Genomic DNA, 25,166 nt, shown 5'->3' with positions numbered 1-25,166 from the left:
GGTTTGCACACACTGCAGAAGGGATTTTGGCCCACTCCTCCACACAGATCTTCTCTAGATCAGTCAGGTTTCTGGCCTGTTGCTAAGTAAAAGCTCCCTTCAAAGATTCTCTATTGGGTTTAGGTCTGTAGACTGGCTGGGCCACACCAGAACCTTGATTTGCTTCTTACAGAGCTACTCCTTGGTTATACTGGCTGTGTGCTTCAGGTCATTATCATGTTGGAAGACCCAGCCTCGACCCATCTTCAATGCTCTAACTGAGGGAAGGAGGTTGATCCCCAAAATCTCGCAATAAATGGCATCCTCTCCTTAATACAGTACAGTCGCCCTGTCCCATGTGCAGAAAAACACCCCCAAAGCATGATGTTACCACCCCCATGCTTCACAGTAGGGATGGTGTTCTTGGGATGGTACTCATTCTTCTTCTTCCTCCAAACACATTTAGTGGAATTATGACCAAAAAGTTATATTTTGGTCGCATATGACTTTCTCCCAGGACTCCTCTGGATCATCCAAATGGTCATTGGCAAACTTAAGACGGGCCTGCACATGTGCTGATTTAAGCAGGGGAACCTTCCTTGCCATGCATGATTTCAAACCATGAGGTCTTGGTGTATAACCAACAGTAACCTTGGAAACGGTGGTCCCAGCTCTTTTCAGGTCATTAACCAACAGATTTCTCGCCTTTCTTAGGATCATTGAGACCCTGTGGAGGTGTGCAATTTTGTCTCTTGTGTCTTTGGACAGTTCTTTTGTCTTGGCTATGTTAGTAGTTGGATTCTTATGCTTTGATTCTTAGTCTTTATGCAGCTAACAACCTCAAACAGGTGCATCTAATTTAGGATAATAAATGGAGTGGAGGTGGACATTTTAAAGGCAGACTAACAGGTCTTTGAGGGTCAGAATTCTAGCTGATAGACAGGTGTTCAAATACTTATTTGCAGCTGTATCATACAAATAAATAGTTAAACAATCATACATTGTGATTTCTGGATTTTTTTTGTTTTAGATTATGTCTTTCACAGTGGACATGCACCTACGATGACAATTTCAGACCCTTCCATGATTTCCAAGTGGGACAACTTGCAAAATAGCAGGGTGTTTGAATACTCATTTTCCTCACTGTAGGTTATCATCATCCAGGATGTTTGTGTGATAATAAATACAATTATTTGGACAGTTTGTCCAAATTTATCAGACTACACCCTTTATGAATGTCCTCCCAGTATGGCATAATTAGAATTTAAAGGTCACGTTTTTCGTGTATTTTTGAAGCCTTGATTGTGTTTACAGTGTGCAATATAACATGAGTTCGTGTTTTGCGTGTTTTTCACACAATTTACTTATCTGTACAGCGCTGTTTTCTCTGTCCTAAAAACGGCCTGATGATTTCCTTGTTCTATGAAGTCCCTCCTTCAGAAATACGTAACGAGTTCTGATTGGGCCAGTGCTTCCCGTGTTGTGATTGGACAGCAGCTTAGCACACTTTCCCCGGAAAGGTCCCGCCTCTTACCATAACAGAGAGATGCAAGCGCTCAATGTGCGCTCTTCTCCACATGGGAGAGCAACAAGACCACGCCCCCTATTTTGCGTGTTCTTGTGGGCAGAGGGTTAGTCAACAAACGGTTCTAGTGACGTCATTCCTGAAGGAAGTGCAGGGGTGTAGTCCAAACCGGCCGTTCGCTGTAGGCTTTGAAAGGGAACTTCTGTTAAATAAAATGTCTCGCTTGGCATTGAACTTTGAGCTTTATAATTGTACAGGTATTATTTATGCTCTAAAAGCAACATTTCACACTATCTAAAGTTTGAAAGATGGGATCGCTAAGAACAGGACCTTTAATACAGTAATCTACAAATATTCTCATTCTTCTCTTCAATTAATTATACACTGCTAACTGCTATTGTTTTTGTCAGGTGGCCAAATGGACAGGAGATTTCTTTAATAAGGGAATATATGATATTCACATTCACCTGAAAGGAGTCCCCCTGCTGGAGTGGGAAACAGAAGTCGAGATGGACAAGTGAGACCTTTTTTTAATTATATGCGTCACAGTGGCTTTTTATTCTGGATCACAGAGGCTCCCAGAATTAGATTTTTTAGGATGCACTTAAAAATGTCGGCATTTCCTAGCATTATTCGTCAAATAATCCAAGTTTTAGGGAACAAATTAGATTTTGTAATGTAATGATGTTTGTATATATGTGTCTAAATACTTTTGGCACCACTTAATTCATTCCATTCATTTATTGATCAAAATTCTTAGTTAGTATCTTAAAATTCATCAGTTCAGTCATTTATGAGAAAACACTTCCCTAGCCATTGACGGAATTTTCACACTTTCCATTGTAAAAGTAGGGGTGTTATTAGACATCTGAAAGGGTACAGAATCTCCAGATACTGCCTAGTTACTGAATGAAATGTTGACCCAGGACAAGCTATAGGACTGCAAGCTTTGGGGTGTTGTTGGACTCAATATACTCCATCTTTATTTTGATAATCATTCTGAATCCGATCCAATGTTGTCTTTGAAAAAAACACAATTTCCTCTGATATGTATCCCTGTGATATCCCTATCAGATATTTATACAACAAAATATTCTAGATAATCAAAAAAGCTGGCAACTATTTTTTTTTTAAACGATGGTGGCGAAAGAGTTAAACATCCATCCATCCATCCATCCATCCATCCATCCATCCATCCATCCATCCATCCATCCATCCATCCATCCATCCATCCATCCATCCATCCATCCATCCATCCATCCATCCATCCATCCACAATGAAAGTAGTTTATTTCTCAAAAGTCATTAAAGTCATTATCTCTGTTAATTAATTAATTATAAAATTATAAAATTCATTGCTTAAAATCATTAGTTCATCTCTCAAAATTCAATCAAATCCTTAGTCTCTCTCTTAAAATAATTTGTTTCATGAATGAATGAATGAATGAATGCATAAATTAATGATAGTCATGTACAATGTTGTCATCTTTGTTTTTAATTTTTCTCCATTTAGATTGACAGCCAGTGACATAATGGAGCCCAACCTGACGTACGTGTATCCTCACACACGTATTCAGTCTCTGGTCAGCATCCTGAGGACCACAGTCTATCATGCCTTCCCCGTCGTCACAGAGAACAGAGATAATGAGAAGGAGTTTATGAAAGGAAATATCCTCATAAGCAACAATATCAAATTCAAGGTACAACGTCACACCATTTGTACCAGTATTTATGTGCAGTGTTTTGGCCACAAGGTGGGGCAAATGCTCTACTGTTTTTACGTCTCGTTCGGTAGCACAAAAAAGTGTACTTTGTTGAGGAGAGGTGTAGTGTAATCAGACTTGTGATTTTTGCCTGCCGGATGATAAAATGGACAATATTGTAGAAAGGATCTTTCATAGAGACTACGGGTGGGTCTTTTGCAAACCAGTTAATGCATTTCTCGAAACAATTCATACAGAATGCACTACACAATGAATGTAATCAATGCAAAAAGGCTGGAAAACCGAAATAGCAGCCACATACACTTTCAAAGTTGATTGTGTGCATGCAGCATCTAAGCAGTCTTGCAAAAATGATAGAATGACAGAGACAGCTCAGCCAGCTGGATGTTCATTTATCGTTTTACACCATGAAATAAAAACCTGCCATTTTAGAGCATAGAGTCATCTAGTTAAAGGAGCTCAAGTGTAGCATAACATCCATTTCAATGGTAAAAAATTACATAGTACGCTATGTGGAATATTGATTGCAAACAAATTGGTCAGGTCAGGGGTTTTAAATGTTCAAAAATGGTCTCCGTGTGTGGTGTGTGTGGTGTGGTGTGGTGTGGTGTGGTGTGGTGTGGTGTGGTGTGGTGTGTGTGTGTGTGTGTGTGTGTTTATGCCAGAACCATTTTACAGAACAAAGGGGAAAAAAATTAAGTCAAGTCAACATTCACCTAAGTCATTTCAGCAATTAGTACAAAATCTAATAGAAGTGTGTAGAAAAATTACAGTACTTGACAGAGTATGACAGCAGGTAAAATTTTGCATTTAATGGCTATTTTAAAGACAATGCAACAGATAATCAGTGTAATATATTTTGACATGACATGAGCAATTGATATTTTGGAAAAAGCAGACAACAGTACATAATCAATTGCATAAATGGACCAAAGCATTAGCTTGAAGCAGTGAGCTAATGCTTTGGTCTAATGCAGCGAATCTGCATTTCTGACTACATCTGGATGTTAAGCCTCAACCTAATAAATGTTATTGTGTACAATTCATTACTGTTGTTACCATGTTATTCTAAAGAAGATTTTTTTTATAGTGTCCAAAGAATAGATTAACATTACATTTTAAAGTGTGTGTGTGTGTGTGTGTGTGTGTGTGTGTGTGTGTGTGTGTGTGTGTGTGTGTGTGTGTGTGTGTGTGTGTTATACATTTTAATAAATTCTGCATTTTTAGTTTATATTCCTAAATTATTTAATTCCTAATTCTTTTTGTTTTAAACGTCCAAATCACACTTCTTTTGTTTGTTCTCCTTCAGAAAACCAGCGTTTTGACTCGTGCGGGGGAGCAGAGACGGAGGTGTCAGTCAATGAAATCATACCCGTCAAGTGAGCTACGCAATGTGTGTGATGAGCAGGTTGTTGTGGAGCCGGCAGAGGAAGGGCAGGACATTCTTCAGCAGATGCTTGAGAGGAGGTCAGTTGGATGAACTTTGACATTTTACCTCCAGAACTATTATCACCCAGTTCTGGTTGAAAAGCATCTATATTATGAGAACATTGAGTGTTGAGGCAAAATGAATTTGTATGACAGTATCTTACACTACAGTACATGCAGTGTACGCTAGATTATTCATCCAACTGACAAAAAAGTATTTGGGAACCCCTCCAAATCATTGAATTCAGGTGTTCCAGTCCCTTCTATGGCCACAGGGGTAAAAAAAAAAGATCCTAGGCATGCAGACGCTTCTACAAGCAATTGTGAAAGAATGGGTTGCTCTCAGGAGCTCAGTGAATTCAAGTGTTCAGTATTTCACGGTCAACTGTTAGTTGTATTATAACAAAGTGGAAGCAATTAGGAACAACAGCAACTCAGCCGTAAAGTGTTAGGCCACATTAAATCACAGAGCGGGGTCAGCGTATGCTGAGGCGCACAGTGCGCAGAAGTGACCAACTTTCTGTCAGTAGCTATAGACCTCTAAACTTTGTCCTCCAGATTAGCTCAAGAACAGTGATAGAGCTTCATGGAATGGGTTTCCTAGGCCATGCAGCTGCATTCAAACCTTACATCACCAAGTGCATTGCAAAGTGTCGGATGCAGTGGTGTAAAGCACGCCGCTACTGGACTCTAGAGCAGTGGAGACGTTCTCTGGAGTGACAAATCACACTTCTCTGTCTGGCAAGCCGATAGACATGTCTGGGTTTGACGGCTGCCAGGAGAATGGTACTTGCCTGACTGCATTGAGCCAAGTGTAAAGTTTGTTGGAGGGGCGATTGTGGTGTGGGGTTGAAAAATTCCAGTGAAAGGAACTGTTAATGTTTCAGCATACCAAGACATTTTGGACAATTTCATGCTCCCAGCTTTGTTGGGTATGGTCCCTTCCTGTTCCAGCGTGATTTCACACCAGTGCACAAAGTAAGGTTTGTACATTTAGACTTCCTTGCTTGCTGTTTTGCTATTATTCTCATGCAGTGACTCATTCACCAAGCTGAACAGCCAACCAGAGGTCTCTCTCTCACCAACAGCCCAACGCAGATTGAACTGGCCCAACAAAAAAACATGAAGCCATACAACTACAGCTAACAGTGCAGGCCACATCAGAAAAAAAAAAGAAAAAAAAGTTGGCAGATGCTCAAAAATGTCCCAATGTTGCCATATGGCTTGGTGTGTCCCGGGCTTTACACCAAAGACAGCCATTTAGTGACTCGACCACTTCTATCCTACTCTTTTACACTTATAATTTACCAGGAGGAGCTTAGAGTTGTGAAAGTATTGTGCCTTTTATTTTAAAAAGCCAAAGAAATCTATTTTCCCACATAAGCCTTTTACATGAGGTTGCTGTCTGTTGTTGATGTTGCAGGTATGTGCCATACCCAAACCTTTATCCGGACCAGTCGCCCAGTGAGGAGTGGACCATGGAGGAGAGGTTCCGTCCGCTCACCTTTCACGGACTCATCCTGCGTTCACAGCTCGTCAACTTGCTGATCCGTGGTGTTTGCTACGCTGAAAACCAGTCGGTCAGTGTCATTCAAACACCTCCTCCTATTACTCTTCACCTTGATTCTTCTCTCCTCTGCCCTTTTGTTTGTTCTTTTCCTGTCTCATCACCTTTTCTCTTGCCCTCATTTCCAACCTCAATTTTCTTCATATTACTCTCATCATTCTTTGAGGCAGTCAAATCATCCCTGTAGTCCCCTTATGTTTATGCTGTATAATTATTTGAAATGCACAAAAAAAATTTAATAATGTATTTTATTTGATTTATTAATGATAGTTCCAGTGTTTATATAATATTTTATTAAACCTTAATAGCTTCCTCCACTGTTTTGCTAATCAAGGCAGCATGAGCAGGGAAGAATATTATTAACCACTTTCATTAAAGGGGCAATTAGGCTTTTTTACATTTTTCGACTTCCTTTAGTGTGTAATGTTGCTGTTTGAGCATGAAAAAGGTCTGCAAAGTTAGGAAAGCACAGATCCACTCCAAAGGGAGTTATTCTTTATATCAGTAAGCAGAGTTTCTGTAGCCTGACAAGCCAGACCCACATCAAGATGTTTGGTCTGGAAACTCACCATAGACAGGGCTCAATCCGAGGGGCGGGATAAACGGTTGTCTTTCAAACTCCCTCTGCACGCGATAGGATAGCGCTACCACCAACCAGAGCAATGAAGGTGAAACAGAGCTTGTTGATAGATTTTCGCCGTATCCGGTCAGCAAAACTCCGAACACATCTTCCCTTTTTAAGAATGACTTCAGTGCCATTCTTTGTTTTTTTCTCAGAGAAAAGCATTACTCCAAGTCTTCTAGATTCGCTGGAGTCAGGCCAAAGCTGATTCGAAAGAATGCCGTTCGCCAGTTTTTGTGTTTACTAGAAGCACGCAAATGCAACTCGGCCGTCTTCATTATGGCCCCGCCCACCGACTCTATACACGATGTGATTGGCCTGGCAAGAGTTAAGGGAATACAGCTCAGAAGGGTATTGAGAGTTGCTAGACGACACTCGCAGGCAGATTAGATTTGCTGCCGCTAGGGTGCGTCTAGATTTCTAGGCTAGAGTTTCTGAACTCCCTGAAATGGCTCAATTGTATACTTGAGGTTTCTTCTGGGAACGAACACGTCACAATATTCCTCTTTTAAGTAATTCATGCCTTACCAGACTCTCGTACATTTCATTTGTACATAGAGTCTGGCCACTCTCCATTGACAAGCGGTTACTTCCGTGAAGGCGGGAACTGTGTTGAAGTTTAAAACTATTGGATCTACCCTGAGCCACTCTGGATCTGCGGTAACCAATCGCTAACGTTTGGTTGGGACGTATGTCATGCACCCTTCACCTGTTTCTCAGAAATCCGTCAAAAGAAATTTGCAGGCCACCCTCAGAGATAAAACCATAGGTTAAAACCTAAAACTAGTGCATTCTGATTGTGATTGTGTTATTTATGGTGGATGGGAGAGTTTTGTGATCGGGAACGCGCCGCTCATGTGGTCCGTAACATGATTGCATGCTGTAAATAAAATGTAAGCTTAGTATGATAAGAATAAATGCTGGCGTAAATAATGCCCCAAATCAAATGTTTACGTGCTTTTATTCAGCGGATTATGGGTATTTTCTAGTTGTTGAGCGTACATTCGTTGTGCGCTCGTTATTGCGGTGCATTGTGGGATTAAATGAGTACACTCGATAATGTACACTATGGTTTCGGACACCACTATTAATGGCTGTTCCCTTAAAAAAGTGCCGTATTTAAGGGTATAGGGCCCTTGTTTAAACTGTGTCAACCAACCACTTGAGACTAGCCTCTCTCTCTCTCTCTCTCTCTCTCTCTCTCTCTCTCTCTCTCTCTCTCTCTCTCTCTCTCTCTCTCTCTCTCTCTCTCTCTCTCTCTCTCTCTAACTCTCTCTAACTCTCTCTCTCTCTCTCTTTCCTTTGTAGAGCGCCTCACAGCCACGGCTCTCTCATTCAGAGATGACTGAGGACTACCCACGATTCCCTGACATCCATGATCTTGACCTGGCCCTTCTCAATCCACGCATGATTGTGGTAAATTCCTCTGACCTTTAAAATGTGTAGGGAATGCCATGACTCTCAAAGCAGTTCATACGCTGCTGTATGTGTTATACATGATGTGTTGGTGTGCATAATGACTATTAATTGGTGTTAATTGGAAGTTTTGAAGAGCTCTCGTTGTAAAGTGAGCCATGCAGTGATGACCGTTTGTTCAGTGGTCTCTCTCAGACATAATTAGCCTAATTTATCTGCAAAAAAATTACTTTTGTTTTCATTTCTTTTTTTACAGGATGTGACTCCTTACATGAACCCCTGTCCATATACAGTCTCTCCAAATACACGTGCCTCCCAGGTGTTCAATCTGTTCAGGACCATGGGGCTTCGACACTTACCTGTAGTCAATGCCGTGGGAGAGGTACGTCTTAGACTGAGGAGGCATTTATGTTACATAATTTTCAACTAAAACAGAAAACTTTCAACCGTTCATTGCTGGAGTTTTGGGGCCTGAATAGGCACACTTTTACAAATTGGTTTCAAAAGGATTTTGAAAACAATATCACTATCTCCTCCATTTAAACTACAAAAACACAAATTTGTGTAACCGGTGACATCATGTGCATGTGAATTATGTGTTCAGTCAGTCTGTAGCGTAGTGTTTCTTCACAAAGTCACATCACCAACTACTAGGGCTGGTCCGAATACCATTTTTTGAGTTTCAAAACTTAATCAACACCGAAGTCTCGGAGGGAGAGGGGCCGTACATATTCCTCTCTCTAATAAAGGCAGGATTCTCGAGAAGGGCTTGTATGCTCCGAGAACAACTGCTGCACTAGTGATACAAAACATACAGGTCTGTTACGTCCCAGTAACAAGCTTCTATATTTCGCAGTAGATTCATTTAGATTGATAATAACATTTAGATTGAATAACATTTAGACTGATGCTTAATTGCGCAGACTAAATGACTGTTTTTATCAACTAAATGAGTTTTTTTTTACACTTGTAAATTCTGTAAATGGTTGCTTTAGTTTTTCAGGGACTGTAAATGCATTATAATTAGCAGTTTATTGCAGATTTATCTAAAAAAAAAAAAAAAACTACTCTTTACAATTTCAAATATTCTGTTTCTCAAATATTCAAATATTCTGAAAAAGGAGTTTTTTCATAAAAGCTTACAGAAGCTCCGTTCTTTGTTCTTTTCTCAGAGAAAAGCTTAACTCCAAGTCTTCCAGAGTCGCGGTCAAAGCTGATTCGTAAGACCGCCCGTTCGCCAGTTTCTGTGTTTACTAGAAGCACGCAAACGCAACTCGGCCGTCGTCATTATGGCCCCGCCCACCGACTCTGTACACGATGTGATTGGCCTGACCAGAGTTAGGCGATTACAGCTCAGAAGTGTATTGAGAGTTGCTAGATGACACTCTCGGGCAGATTAGATTTGCTGCCGCTAGGGTGCATCTAGATTTCTAGGCTATAGAGAAGCTATACTTTTGAGAGAATTATCCTCAAATTTGAATGAAAACATGATCCGACATTCAGCTTTATATTTAGGTTATTTTCAGGCCATTAACATTAAAATCTCATCATTTTAAAATAATTTAGTTTTTTTATTAAGCCCACTAATTACTCAGTGCTTTCTAAATAGGTTGCGCGTGAGGGAAAAAGCTTCCTTCCATTAAGAAAATTGGCCCCACTTTGTATTAGGTGGCCTTAAGTACTATGTATTTACACCAAAAATAAGTACAATGTACTTACTGTGTTCAAATTGTATTGCAAAACACCTTTGCTGATATTGAGGTGGGATACGGGTAGAGTTAGGGACAGGTGTGGTGGGATGGGTCAGTTTAAGGGTAGGGTTAGGTGTAAGGGAAGAGCACTTATTGTTTTAATAGCCTGTCGCTTTACATAATTTTTTTAATACTTAAAAACTATAATATCTTTATTTTTCTGACCCAACTAATTACTTCCAATAGGTTGGATGCACTTTTCTCGGAGACATAAAATTTTGATTTTGCATATTCTTTCATGTAGCCTAGTTCATATGACCACTTAACAATATTTCATCAGCATAGTTTATTTTGAAGCCTATGCTGTTTTCACGTATAGTTCATTTATCAATGGAGCGAGTAAAGTTATTTCATATTAAACCTATTCACAAAAAATGAGGTACATTCAAATGCACTAACTACTAACTTGTTCCATTGTTTTCCTATGTAAACGCGCACTAGCCTGACGTGCAAAACCGTTCTGCACCATAAACATCTTCATTGTATTAACTAAAAAAAAATATTTCAATGAACTCAAAATTTTAAGTATTTTTTTTTTTTAAATATTTTTTTTACAGTGTATGGTTTATTTAGGATAATGTTTTCTTTTCCACATTTCATGAGGCCTCATTTTTCATACTGGACGCTTTTCCAATAGCTGCGTGTGCTTGTGATTCTTTAGTTCTGCCCACACGATACGCCTCCAGCTGCTCGGTTTTATTCTGAAAGACTGAGTCTTTATCCCCCCCCCCATCACTTACTGGCCTTAATGCCGTTCCAAACTTTTCTTTGTTGTGCGGAACACAAAAAGAGACATTTTGTACAGTGCACATGCTACTTTTTTCCATGCAGTGAAAGTATTTAGTGACCAGGCGCTGTGTAAAGCTCATAAATTATCAAAAAAAACAACAAAAAACATATGAATTGAGGGTGAGTATGAGACAACAGAATTGTATTTTTGGATAAACTGTCTGTTTTTCCCTGCTGAATATATTTTCTTGGGTGAAGCTTAGTAAACGGTGCAAGAATAGTTTCATAAATTTAGTGTTTTGCTTTGTTTGTCTCTTTCAGATTGTGGGAATAATCACCAGACATAATCTTACCCATGAGTTTTTAGTTGCTAAACTTCGACAGCATTACATCACAATCTAAGACTCCACTGGCGCCGTCTGCGATCAATCAGCCAGACTTGAGTATTGGCTCTCTCGGGATGAGCTGAGCCAAACGCTCCAGTGACCTGAGACCAGATCGCCTCCGGACCTGAGCCCCTGCTTCAGGTCGCACCCTTAAGCCATTCCTAGTCACTGCGTGGACCGCAAGAGTTCGGTATCTGACCCGTCCAGGCACAAACACACATCAAGCTAGCACTAATGCAGGTGAGGTTACCGTTAATCGACACATTTCAGAAAAGCATTCTGATTTCCTCATACTGACGATGTTCGCTGCCCGTGCTTTACCAACCTCACTGTAGCACTTTTTTAATTTTGTCTCTGAGTTCTGAATGTTTTAAATTGTGCTGATCATTTCTGTGTATTTATGAATGTTTGCTTTTGCACAAAGAGTAAGATGAACCACTGACCACAGTCCCTGGTCAATTTTTTTTTACTTTAAGGGTAAATATCATGAAACCAAGAACATGTCTGCCATTATTCACCCCAGAATCAAAAGAAAGATTTGTGCGGGTATAAAGAAAAGACAATTTTTAGCATTATGATTATGGAGCACATTTCCCCCAAATGAAAAATTATTCTCGTTACTGTACTGCCAAAGTAATATTTTAATTATATTGTCATCATTTATTCTGATTTCGGTAAAAATGTGTTACAAAAACTCAAAAATTTTATTTTTAAAAATGAGTTTTAATATGAATTAATCAATGTAAAGAGAATCATCAATATATAAATAATTGGAATGATTGAAAATCTATTTACGATGCATAGCAGTAATTAGATATTTTGCAATTAACATTAAAATACAACAAAATAATTTGTTAAATAAGGCTTGATTTACTCGAAGCAAGATATTTTTGGGTGGGATGTCACATTTTCATGAGACCTTTCTCTCAATTAAGAAAAAACATTGCAATGTGGCATTAAACAAATATTAGTTGACATCCATGAAATATAGGCATACAGTTCTGATCAATAATTTATTTTTCTAGTGTCACGTTTGCTCTACATTTTGTAAGTTTATTAAAGTCCAGTGATTTGGCATTCATAACAAAAGGAAAATATTTAAATTGCAATTGTGGCATTAACAATATGTTTTACAGTTATTAGCGCATCTTCGGATAATCATTTTGCCCATTCCATTGAAATGTCGACGTTCTTGACATTTTGTCAGGGAAGGAAGTTCTCAGGGTGTGTTTGTAATAATGAACCAATCAAACCACCATAAAGTCACTAAATTACAGGGATTTATGTAATATGGTTGTTTTTGTAATCCACTGTAAAGTAGTCATGATATAAGTATCATAATGTGACTGGTTTGATTTCAAGGGACTTCTATGAGCAGACTAATAGTATTAGAAGAAATGATAGCACATTTGTATACTACACATTCCTTTTTTATTATATTTGTTTTATTTGATTTATTTAAGATGAATTCCACTGAGATTTTGTCACATACTGTATATGCTGCAAATAATGTTTTAATTTATGCTTTAAAAGGTCTATTCCAGTTTTTTGTTTTGATGTTAAACAATCTATTCAAATGTATGTTTTATAACATTCAGTTTTTTTTTTGTTTTTTTTTATTGACTAATTATGTGCTGCTGGTATGACGAGTTGACTGAACACCATCTGTTAGAAGAGCTTCTTGAAGTGACATGCAAATCATCTGTAATCTCAATAATCCATTGTAGCATCATCTATTCTATCATTATGGTTCTTCAGGTGATGGATTCAATGCAGTATATTCAAAATAAAATCTATACCCTTGTAAATTTGTGTTTGGTGGAATGAGTTCAGGTTATACAGAAATGCATTTATGAAACTCATCATATGTGCTAAAATGTTTTAGAAAACTAATTTTATTAATTTAGTATTCGCTTCCATTAGGCTAGAGGATCCATGTAAAACATGCTGGTCAGCATTCATAAACAGTCGTCATTGTCGTAAAGAACAGTAGCTCGTCTGTCTGATGAGATAATCAGTGTTATTCACTATAATGTTATGCCTGATCCATGTGTAATAATGTTTACCTCTTGAACGGCATATACACCGTATATGGTCAGTAAGATTTTGTCAGTAAATGTTTTCGTAAACAGGTCTCTTATTCTCACCAAGGCTGCATTTATTTAATCAAAAACTGAAATATTTCAATATAATTTAACTTTCATGTGAATAATTTTTCAGTTGATCCCTAATGCAACACAAAGTAATATTTTCATGAAAGTGAAATTGAGGAGTGACCGAGGTAAAAACTTGACTATAAATTGACTGTTAGTAAGAAGATGCATTCTGTTCTTTGAAATATTTCCAATAGAGAGAGCTAAAAATGAAGGAACACATGGACAATATCTGCTCTTAAAAAAATCACTTAATGTGATGTAGCAATAAATCATGATATCTATTCATCCATCCATATATTTAACGTATTATCCAGGACATTTATGATTAGTACAAGAAAATGCACTTTAGTAGGCATGAGCAGTTGGATATGAATAAAGAGTCCCTGCACCTGCTTCTCAGTCAGTCATATTCTCAGTAGAGCTCACTGCCTGATTCATTAAGTTCTTCACGGCCGAGTGTGTGGAGTTAAACACACTCTGACACATGCATCAAACCTCCTAATGTAGGCTGATGTGTCGGACATGGACTATTTCAGCACAGATCTGATTTCCACCAAGGAAACGAGGCTCATAAAATGTTGAGAGCTAATTGTGGCTTTCCTCAACGGCAAATTAGAACGTTGTCATTTCGTTTTTATTCCACTTCACATCTGTGCTTTTGTATTAAGGATGCGTTTAGTGAAGGAGGAAGGCAAGGTGTTTTGTAAATCCAGTGTACACTTTCAAATCTGGTTCCACTTTATATTAGGCGTCTTTACTATGTACAAAAATAAGTACAATGTACTTGCTGTGTTCATATTGTATTGTAAAACACTTTTGCTGATATTGAGGTGGGATACGGGTAGAGTTAGGGACGGGTGTGGTGGGATGGGTCAGTTTAAGTGTAGGGTTAGGTGTAAGGGAAGTGCCAACTGTGGAATTACAAATGAAACTACAGAAATTAATAACAGATGTAATTACATGCATAATAAGTGCATTGTATCAATTGATAAATGTAAATGGTGCATAGTAGAGTTAAGGCAACCTAATATAAAGTGGGTCCATAGATTTTATTTTACCATCGTACCAGACCCAGACTTTCAATCTTATACTATGAAAATCATTACAAAAGTAATGAATCAGCCTTTTATATGTTTAAAACTATATGATTATATAAATATATTAAACAAAAAGACTTGAATTGTTAAAATATATTATGTATTTTTTCAAAAATTACTCTTACATTTGTGGCATCATTTCCATCAAAAATTGTACCACAATGTAGCCTCTCATAATGTAGTAAATGTGCATAATGGAATAAGTATCACATTATTACACTTTAAAGGTGCTATGTGTAAAAATTGAGGTAAAAATATAAAAAAAAATGACCTACACGCATCAAAAGAATGAGAAGAATTTCATCCAGTGGACGAAAAGTTGCATAGTGCACCTTTAAAAAAAATAATTCAGATCTCTAATTAAACATTTTCTAGTGAAAGAAATTGTATCAAATCACAGAAATTCTAGCCTAGAAATCTAGACGCATCCTAGTGGCAGCAAATTTAATCTGCCCGCGAGTGTCGTCTAGCAACTCTCAATACACTTCTGAGCTGTAAACTCTTGCCGGGCCAATCACATCGTGTATAGAGTCGGTGGGCGGGGCCATAATGACGACGGCCGAGTTGCGTTTGCGTGCTTCTAGTAAACACAGAAACTGGCGAATGGCGGTCTTTCGAATCAGCTTTGACCGTGACTCTGGAAGATTTGGAGTTCAGCTTTTCTCTGAGAAAAGAACAAAGAACGGCACTGAAGTCATTCTTAAAAAGGGAAGATGTGTTAAGAGTTTTGCTGACCGGATACGGTGAATGTTTAATCTATCAACAAGCTCTGTTTCACCTTCGTTGCTCTGGTTGGTGTAGCGCTATCCTATCGCGTGCAGAGGGAGTTTGAAAGACAACCGTTTATCCCGCCCCTCGGATTGAGCCCTGTCTATGGGGAGTTTCCAGACCAAACATCTTGATGTGGGTCTGGCTTGTCAGGCTACAGAAATTCAGTTTGGCCAACTGAAAAATTTTGATGTGATCAGTCACTAGAAAATGTTCAATTGGAGAGGCCTACATTTTTTGTACTTATATAATAAAATTATTATAAAATTTTCATAATGTAATAATTTTTTACAAAATGTAGTAAAATCTTGAGCTCATCGTGTAATAAAATACAAATATTTTGCTTTAAAAGCTATTACAAAAATGAAAATATGACACGTTTTTGGTGATTTTATAATGAAATTCAATTATCATAATGTACAATTTTTCTATCATAATGAGCTCAAGATTGTATTACATTTTGAGAAAAGTATTACATTATTTACATAATTTTTTTTTGAAAAATCCAATAAAGCTGCAATTTTGTCAGATTATGTAAAAAGTGTGAAAAAAATCAACAAATATGCAAAAAAGTAGCAAATACATAATTTGCAGACCCACTTTATATTAGGTGGCCTTAACTACTATGTACTAACATTTTAATTAATTATTTGATACAATGCACTTATTGTGTACATACATATTTTTACATTGTACTTACATTTCACAAATGACCTGAATGTAATTACATCTGTTATTAATTTCTGTAGTTACATTTGTAATTCCACAGTTGGCACTTCCCTTACACCTAACCCTACCCTTAAACTGACCCATCCCACCGCACCTGTCCCTAACTCTACCCGTATCCCACCTCAATATCAGAAAAAGTGTTTTACAATACAGTAAGTACATTGTACGTTTTTTATTTTATTTTATGTAAGTACATAGTAGTTAAGGCCACCTAATATAAAAGTGGACCTTATGTGCTAATGACTAAAATACTAAGCATTTATGAAATTTCATATTCTTTCTCAATGAAACTTATAAAGTTTAAGATACAAGAGATATAAAATTGTCAATTTATTAAAAATACAAAAAATATAATTGTCATTTCCATTATAGTCATTAACATAATTGGTAAAATGTATATAATGTTCATGACTTTCAGACAGAATTCTCCCATGATGAATCTGTGATCATCATGTATCAGCATCCACTGACATTATTAGTGGACAATTTCAATAAACTGGAGTGTGAAAAGTGTGTTTTAATTTTATAAATTCAACAGATCCATAAGAGCCCATAAGCATATGGTCAAATACATGCAGGTACACTGAGTCCCTTTTTGACAGTCATCTTAATTTACCAAAATGAACCATACTCTGTCATTCCCCTGTCAATCCTTTAATTCCCTCTCAGATCATGGGTGAAAATCCTGTCCTGATGGAAGTTACTCAGTAAGTGTATATGAAAGTATAAAAAAATGATTGTCCACCACCTGGAGGACGTTTTGCCTATGGCCATACATGATGTCTCCCACTTTATCTCTCATGCAGTGTAGTGGATTAACCCGCTGGCTAACACCAATCCTCACCTTCAGGACTGACGCGCTCATGCAGTCTTCATCTAATGAAGGATATGAAGGTCTCGCTCGTTCTCTTGTCAGTGCTCTCTAACTGGATTCGCACTAGACCAGAGAAATCAGTCTCTGACAGTCTGTTAGTATGTGGAGATCCGAAGTTTCTAATGAGAGCCGTTCACTGCGGCAGCAGTCTGAAACAGAGGCATTATTCATGCAATCAGGAGAGACCCCGCCGAGCTTGTGTAATAGGATTAAGGCTGACATGGCTGTAGTTTTTTAAGGCTTAGGGCAGGTGTTGATAAGCTCAGGAGTAATAACCACCTGCAGCTGTTGGACTCATTAGAGTGTCCTGTAATGAGTCTGATAATGGCCATTAGAGGAGATGGTGTGGGTGTTAAATGAGTCACAATAGTTTCCTTCTGAATGGGAGAAAGGGATCGATGGCGAGTTTCTATGTTGAGTTATTGTTCGCTCTCGTGTTCAGCGTTAAACAAATACTACAATTCAAAGGATTTTATTAGCATTCAGTATTACATCTTAAACATTCTGTTCTCGAAACAAAAACGTCATGCGTTTTACAGTTCATTTCTGAGTACAGTTTCAGCTGTAGAAATGTGAGACACACAAAAAGAATAACAGAAGTGCCACTAAGAAAAAGCCCAGCAGGGGTATTCAAATCTCATCAACAGAATAAGTAAAGCATTAATAAAGCACATAATTATGTCACATACTGTATTCCTATTAACTACTTGTACATAATAAATATATCAAACAGATATGAACCATCAGATAATATAATATAAAGCAGGGATCATAACAGGGATTGCAAAATATGGAAGTATCAAAGTCTTGTTGGTTTAATTTCCACATTTTGCATCTCAAAATGTTCACACAGTTTCAGTTTAACATTCATTTTGCTTTTGTTTTCCTGTTTTTTACCCCTACAAATATAATTACTACTCATGCAGTTTTTATGAGTTCATATTCAGAGATGCCACTCTACAGAAGGTCAGATACATTTCAATTTGTCTGGAAAATGAACGGAAAATGTATTGGCAAAAAAATACCTATATATAAAAGTATAATGATCTCATATGGAACGTAAGGAGAAAAAATCTGTAGGAAAAAAAAATCATTTAATAATTAATTTAATAATAAATTATTATTAATTATATTATATATTTATTTATTAAAAAAAGATCTACAGATGTTTCACCTATACATAAGATCATTATAATAGGCATTGTAATATAATATAATAGGCCTATATATATATATATATATATATATATATATATACAGATTTTTTTACCTATACATAAGATCATTATACTTTTTATTTTATTTTTTATTTTTTTCACACCACAAAAGCATTTCAAAGTACTTATCGTAGGCAAAGCTAGCTAAAATGGGGAAAATTTGTGACAGAAGCTTCGATTTAGATATACTTTCCCCTTTATAAATGTGTCAGTTTTATTCTAAAATCTAAATCTTAAATGAAAAAGAAAGGATACAAGTTCATGGACAAATATCCACATGCAAAATAATTTATATACCATAAAAATATATTGTCATTTTAACATCAGCGTATTCTCTCTTTGTAGCTAACCTTTTTTAGAGTTGCACCCAAGGGTGCTGGATGACCCTATGCGGTCCAGCCTTCCCCCAAAACAGCCGGACAGGCTTTTGCTCCGGGTTGACATGAGAAGATCTAAAAGGCGATTTCTCTGTGTCTCAAATCCAACTGGGAGGTTGGTGTCCTCCGCTGGAGGTGCTTCTTCCTCTCTGTCTCTGTCCCAGGATGTGGAAGCGGGGCTCTGCTCCAGCATGCTGTTGCTGTCTTCATAATCTGTGGCTCTCTCGGAAGACTCTTCTGCGCCCAGGGCCTCCTCAAACTGCTGCAACAAGCTCTGGTAGAGAAGCAGAGTAGAAACTATATTGAGCATTTGCATTAAAATATTTTCTTTCTTGAAATCTTATTTAGTTCCTTTAATATTCTTTGTGTGTTCAAGCTGATAATATACACTTTTTAAAAAAAGTGACCCATTTTGGGTTCCTCAAAGAACCTTTCAGAACCTACACTTTATTTCAATGGTCCACTGACATGTAACTGCATGTCGACTAACTCTCAATAGAGTATTAGTAGACTTTCTGCTTAATATCTTCCAACACTTTATTTTGATGCTCCCTGACAGACATTTAACTATACGTAATTTTGCAAATATGTCAACCTGTTCTACTCCACCAAACCCTAACATAACGGTCTACTAACAGTCCACTAATGAGAGTTAGTAGACATGTTAGAATGTTTAAAGTGGACCCTCGAAATAAAGAATATCAAAGTTCTTAAATAACCTTGCAAGGTTCCATGGATGTTCCCGGTTCTCCATGGAGAAGCTTTAAGTTTTAAGAAAGTGGATTATTTGCTGTTTAGCTCACAATTACTCTCATTCAATTCAAGACCTTGATGAGTAAACGGATCCAAACAATCTAGTTTCCCAGCAAGTTCTCTTGATCTCTAAGAAAAGGGATTCAAATACCTTCAGCTTGGCCATGTTGCTGCCAGAGCTGTGTCTGCTCAACGTATGCGCTTTTACATCCATCTGGTGCCAAAGCAGGACCAGCAGTCCTGTAAGAATTAGTCCTCTGATCATCTCTGGGTTCCTCTGGGTTCCTCTGGGTGCTGTTTCTTTCCCTCTAAACTGGCCGTCTGCCTGCTTCGCTCTTATATAGGGACAGTCGACTGTCAGTAGCTCATCCTTTGTAAACTGTGTAAAGTGCATTCCGACACCTCATCTCCGATAACGCTCCTGGACTAGATTTCCTTTTAAGTGGCTGTTTGGTTGAAGTGTGAGGTGCCTTGCTGGAGAACTCCTGATCTGTGGTAGGTCCGGTACCTCGGACACAAACAGTGACCTCAGGCATCATCGGGAATGCATCCGCCACACGAGTGTCTCACATGGTTCAGGCATCACCTCAGAACTGATACAAAAGACATCTAAGTATACCATAGGGGGTTAAAGCAGATGATGGTCTATATATAGCCCAATGATGCTGACTGAAAAATGACTTTATGGAAACAGCTTACTTTGAGAAAGTAATCTGATTACTGATTACTCTTTTTAAAAGTAACTTAGTTACTTTACAGATTACTTGATTTTAAAAGTAACTAAGTAAGATTACAAGTTACTTTATTCGTTACATTCAGCAGTTGCTGACAACACCCCTGCCGCCTCAACATAGAAATGACAACGACATGGAAGAGCATTTTTAACAGTAACGTCAACAATGTATCTCCTAACATTTTAAGTTAAAATTAAAAAAAAGAAAACTGAAAAAATACTCTCCCCGAGACGCAAGAAGAAGAATAAAAAAAAAAAAAAAAAAAAAAAACATATATATATATATATATATATATATATATATATATATATATATATATATATATATATATATATATATATATATATATATATATATATACATACATACATACATACATGCATACATACATACATATATATATATATATATATATATATATATATATATATATATATATATATATATATATATATATATATATATATATATATATATTAAATTATATATTATATATGATTTATTATATATTTATATTTTTTTAATAAGGAAAATGACTAAAATAGTAACTCACAGTGACTTGGATAAATTACTTTAATCTGATTACTGGTTTGGAAACAGTAATGTGTTAGTTACTCGTTACTGGAAAAAAGTAGTCAGATTACTGGCATCACTTTTTGCTGTCATATAATTTGTTGCAGAATAAATATGATGGTTATAAGAGAATATGGAGTGGCTGATAGCGGAGACAGAGGCTGCTTGTCAAACATTTTACTTTCTGAGGCTGAGGTCAATGTTTCAATGTACCAATTGTACCAAAAAAAAGTAATATTGTGAAATATTAATACGATTTAAAGTATGAATTTCTATTTCAATATACTTTAAAATATAATTGATGCAAAGCTGAATTTCAGGATCATTACTCCAGTCTTTAGAGTCCCATCATGATCCTTTATAAATCATTCTAATATTTCAGTTTGCTGCTCAAAAAAACATTTACTTTTATAATCAAAGTTCAAAAACAGTTTTTTTTAGGATTATTAAATGAATAGAAAGAATAGAACAACATTTATCTGAAATATAAAGCTTTTGCAACATTATAAATGTCTATATACTGTCACTTTTTTCAATTGAATGGATCCTTGCTGAATAAATGCATTTATTTCTTTAAGTTCTTTCCCAAGAAAAAGAAAAAGAAAATCTTACAGACCCCAAACGTTTGAACAGTAGTACAATGTTATAAAAGTTTTCTTTCAACTAAATAAAGTTCTCCTGAACTTTCTATTTATCAAATAATCCTGAAAAAAATTGTACACAACTGTTTTCAACATTTATAATAATCATAAATGTTTCTTGAGCAGCAAATCATCATATTAGAATCATATTTTCTGAACGATCATGTGACACTGTAAGTGATGCTCAAGCTTTGAATCACAGAAATAAATTACATTTTAAAATACATTCAAATAGAAGTTATTTTACATATTAATAATATTTTAAAATATTGCAGCTTTTTGTATTTTTAATAATATGAATGCAGCCTTGGTGAGCAGAAGAGACTTCTTTCAAAAACATAAAAATATCTATCTAAAATATCTTAAATACTATCTAAAATAAAACAAACCATCTTTCATAGAGTATCTGTATTTAAAATGTATTAAACAATAAAACAATTTGGAAACAAACAATTCAGGAAAAAAGGCTATGTGCAAGACATATCAAATCATTTTGGTCATCAGAAACGTCTCGGTTACGTATGTAACCCTCGTTCCCTGAAGGAGGGAACGGAGACATACGTCCCGATTCGTCAGTCTAGTTCTGACGTACGTCGAACGTGACCGACTGAAAGGGAATTAATGATTTTCTATGTATGAAACATGTGACAACTTGCCCCGGCTTGGCAATTCAAGACATTTTGTCCAAAATTTCACCTCCAAACGTTGTGACAATGTAGGCCTAGTTTATAGTCATAATTAGGATTATGACCTTGAGTTCCCTTGAGTAATGTGAAGGCATGTCACTCTCCGTGGTGCTGAAACAGGTCACGCTGATAATGATGCCCTGAAGATGGAGTCCATGGACAGTTTGATCCCTGTAACCATGGTTTTGTTGTCAGGAAAATAGTGCTCCCTTAAACTTCAGTACTTGTAAAGAACTATATTGGGAAATGCACTTTATAAACTAAAAAATAGACCCACTTTACATTAGGTGGCCTTAACTACTATGTAATAACATTGTAATTAATCGTTTGATACAGTGCACTTATTGTGTACATACATGTTTTTACATTGTACTTACATTTTAAAAAATACCAGCATGTAATTGCGTCTGTAATTAATTTCTGTAGTTACATTTGTAATTCCTCAGTTGGCACTTCCCTTACACCTAACCCTACCCTTAAACTGACCCATCCCACCACACCTGTCCCTAACTCTACCCGTATCCCACCTCAATATCAGTAAAGGTGTTTTACAATACAATTTGAACACAGTAAGTACATTGTACTTATTTTTAAGGCCAACTAATATAAAGTGGGGCCAAAAAAGATTATTATAATTAACCTATTAAAGAAAGCAGACCAGAGTTCAATATAACCTCATCACATTATGACTTAAAACTTGATTATGTTTTGAAAACTCTTTCTTCAATCACACGCATGGCCTTTGAAAGAAGGAAAACCAAAGAGAATGAAAGACGTCCAAAACCAAGGCATGTGTAAACATTTATTGTATATTAAAGAGGGCATGTACAACTGATTTGCCTGACAAATTAAATTAAAGATGCATATAAATATAAAACTCCACTATTTAAATAATTTAATAAATAAATATGCATTAAGAAACATTTTTGGAGTCTTGCAGATAATGACAGTAAAAATATTTTGTCAGGTAACCTAAAAAAATGTCCTTCAAATAGTACAATCTAAATTTAAGTTAACAAAATGATTTAACCTGAATACACCAACCAAATTCATTGAACGGTCAGATCAAGTAAGTCATGACTGCACAATGTTTCAGTGTAAGCTTCTAATCATTAAGACTTCACTTCTTCTTAGGACCTGAAAAAAGAGAAAAAGAGACAAATGTGTTCAGTTAGTGAACGATAGACCGTTTGTTAATCGTCAACGTATGCTATGTTCCTATTAACTGTAGCTGCGTGATATAGAATTGAGGTCGTTACCTGACCGCCGGACAGTGTTACATCCCAGAGACGACATGGAACCGATTCTGTCCAGTTTTTGCCCGAAACACCCGGAGAATTTCTTTGAGTCCTGTCGGACTGTCCTCAAGTTCCGCGCAGACAGATAGTCTCTCGTGTCAGTCCTTGGTTGAGGTTCTACGAGAGTTCCTCCAAGATCGGACGTTTCTTTCTCCGTTTCCGACAGTGTTTGTTCTTGAGAGGATGCAGGAATGAATTCTTCCATTTGCTGTAGAAGAAACTGAAAAAAATGTGGCTCATTATTCACTGTTACAGTCACCTATTGTGCATGTTTTTCTTCCTCTTCTTCCTGATTTTCTTACCTTTAAGACATCCATGTCTTCTGTGGTTAAGTCTGTGTTTTGTAGAGGGAATGCGTCTGTGAGCTGAACGCTGAAGAGTAAGATAAGGCAGACTAGAGGAATGTCAAGCGATTTCATGTTTCCTGACTTGTTGCTGTTCGTCTGTCTTCTCTGTGTCTTTGTCTGTATACTCTCAGTTCAGCCTGAAGCTCTTTTATACCTAAAAGTTTGACATCCCAGTAATGTGAAGAATGTCTGCTCCATTCCGACACCTGATAAAGGCTGCTGTCGGAAATGAGTCCTTTAAAGCTAATAGACGAGTCCAAATGAGCCACACCAGTGACGGAAACTCTTTAATGATTACATACATCTTCCCTGAAATCATTCACACCACGTGTCTTACATGGCAAGTTACAGTAGGCTACACGTTTTATGATAACACTTTATCTAACTTAAAGGGATAGTCAACCAAATATGAAAATTAGCCCATGATTTACTCACCATCAAGTCATCCTAGGCATAGGGCATATATGACATTATATATGACATTCTTCTTTCAGCTGAATACAACCAGAATTATATATAAAAAAATTCCTGTCTCTTCCAAGCTTTATAATGGCAGTCAATAGCAGTTTAAATTTTAAAGTCCATAAAAAGTGCTCCAGGTTGCTCCAGGGGGTTAATAAAGGCCTTCTGAAGCGGAGCAATAATGTGTATATATCTCCATATCTCTAACTTTTGCTAACTTTCGTACGCGTGTTCACGAGACACTGGCATTCCAGCGAATTACTTAGGACGTAGGACACAGGCATAGCGTAAGTTCTGGGGACAAACATGGAAGCGCAAAAAATAGAGCAAAACAGAAGAAGACAAGAAGCATATTCTCACTGGACTGTCCTTTGCCATATGCCGGAAAGCACTTTACCTCTCAGTGGTCATAATGTTATGCCTGATTGGTGTATATGTTTTATATGAACTTATATTTGTGATGATGATGATGATGATGATGATGATGATGATGATGATGATGATGATGATGATGATTATTTCACAGGTGTGTAAACCATCTTCTGTCACTTGTTTTTTCTTCTTCTTCACCTGTGTTTTGATCCAGAGATTCTATACTCTTTCACAAGATTGTTTTTCTCATGAGATCAGATTCACTTTTTATTGAACTTTTAATAGGTATTTGGCATGCACATGTGGACCAGCTATTGCTATGTTGAAGTATTCTGGAAAGATCTAATTAATAATAATAATAATGTATTTTATTTGTAAAGCACTTTACATTTTTACAATCTCAAAGTGCTACAAAACACCAAGTGGTAGTAAATAGCCACTTAAAAAAAAATAATAATAAATAAACTAAAAAAAAAAAAAAAATATATATATATATATATATATATATATATATATATATATATATATATATATATATATATATATATATATATATATATATATACATACATATACACATATACATACACACATATATACATATACACAGGGGCGATTCTAGGGTCAGAGCTTTAGGGGTGCTGAGCACCCAATGAGCCCCACTGCCACCAACCTAGAGACACACGTACCCTAAAGAAGAGAAGAGGATGACACCATTTGCTATGCGAGGATGTTTTCATTTTCCTCCTTAACAAATACATTTTAAACCACAAACTACAGAGTATGTTTTGGACATTATTTAACCGTGTAAAAGACTAAAACTTTAAATAACCCAATTTCTTACTCCAAGTTTTTACTGAAGCACCCCTAAAAAGGGGCTAGCCTCGCCCATGCCTTCAAGGAAAGCAGAAAGCAGCATTTTGTCTAGCTGAGTATTCCAGCCATCTGAAACTTT

At 36.7% G+C, this 25,166-nt stretch overlaps 3 protein-coding genes across 3 annotated transcripts in view; 1 reads left to right on the top strand and 2 right to left on the bottom strand.

Moving 5' to 3' along the window:
* The window catches only part of clcn6 (chloride channel 6), a 30,300-nt gene extending 17,375 nt beyond the window's left edge, over positions 1 to 12,925 (top strand). Inside the window, exons 17-23 of the mRNA XM_067413128.1 lie at positions 1,915 to 2,021; positions 3,018 to 3,204; positions 4,538 to 4,695; positions 6,080 to 6,236; positions 8,154 to 8,261; positions 8,518 to 8,643; positions 11,063 to 12,925. Of these exons, the coding sequence (XP_067269229.1) occupies positions 1,915 to 2,021; positions 3,018 to 3,204; positions 4,538 to 4,695; positions 6,080 to 6,236; positions 8,154 to 8,261; positions 8,518 to 8,643; positions 11,063 to 11,143 (924 nt within the window). The 3' untranslated portion in view covers positions 11,144 to 12,925. The remainder of the gene's footprint in view (positions 1 to 1,914; positions 2,022 to 3,017; positions 3,205 to 4,537; positions 4,696 to 6,079; positions 6,237 to 8,153; positions 8,262 to 8,517; positions 8,644 to 11,062) is intronic.
* Positions 12,926 to 18,002: 5,077 nt separating this feature from the next.
* Positions 18,003 to 19,426, bottom strand: nppa (natriuretic peptide A). The gene is made up of 2 exons (XM_067412501.1): positions 19,250 to 19,426; positions 18,003 to 18,619 (listed from the first exon to the last, which is right to left on the bottom strand). Exons 1-2 carry the CDS (start codon positions 19,361 to 19,363, stop codon positions 18,314 to 18,316), a joined length of 420 nt encoding a protein of 139 aa, XP_067268602.1. The 5' UTR covers positions 19,364 to 19,426; the 3' UTR covers positions 18,003 to 18,313.
* Positions 19,427 to 22,530: 3,104 nt separating this feature from the next.
* On the bottom strand, positions 22,531 to 23,593 carry nppb (natriuretic peptide B). The gene is made up of 3 exons (XM_067412500.1): positions 23,333 to 23,593; positions 22,992 to 23,250; positions 22,531 to 22,869 (listed from the first exon to the last, which is right to left on the bottom strand). Exons 1-3 carry the CDS (start codon positions 23,447 to 23,449, stop codon positions 22,853 to 22,855), a joined length of 393 nt encoding a protein of 130 aa, XP_067268601.1. The 5' UTR covers positions 23,450 to 23,593; the 3' UTR covers positions 22,531 to 22,852.
* Positions 23,594 to 25,166: the final 1,573 nt, after the last annotated feature.

The sequence above is a fragment of the Pseudorasbora parva genome, chromosome 13 (genome assembly GCF_024679245.1).
Source record: "Pseudorasbora parva isolate DD20220531a chromosome 13, ASM2467924v1, whole genome shotgun sequence".
Lineage (NCBI taxonomy): Eukaryota > Metazoa > Chordata > Actinopteri > Cypriniformes > Gobionidae > Pseudorasbora > Pseudorasbora parva.
The sequence above is the reverse complement of the archived record's forward strand: the minus strand, read 5'-3'. Positions and strand labels throughout refer to the sequence as shown.

Excerpts from the sequence above, each read along its gene's own strand:
- nppa (XM_067412501.1), bottom strand. The coding sequence starts at position 19,363 with ATGATCAGAGGACTAATTCTTACAGGACTGCTGGTCCTGCTTTGGCAC. Across the intron at positions 18,620-19,249 it reads GCAACATGGCCAAGCTGAAG|AGCTTGTTGCAGCAGTTTGA; the intron begins GTATTTGAATCC and ends CTTCTCTACCAG.
- nppb (XM_067412500.1), bottom strand. The coding sequence starts at position 23,449 with ATGAAATCGCTTGACATTCCTCTAGTCTGCCTTATCTTACTCTTCAGC. Across the intron at positions 23,251-23,332 it reads AAGACATGGATGTCTTAAAG|TTTCTTCTACAGCAAATGGA; the intron begins GTAAGAAAATCA and ends CATTTTTTTCAG.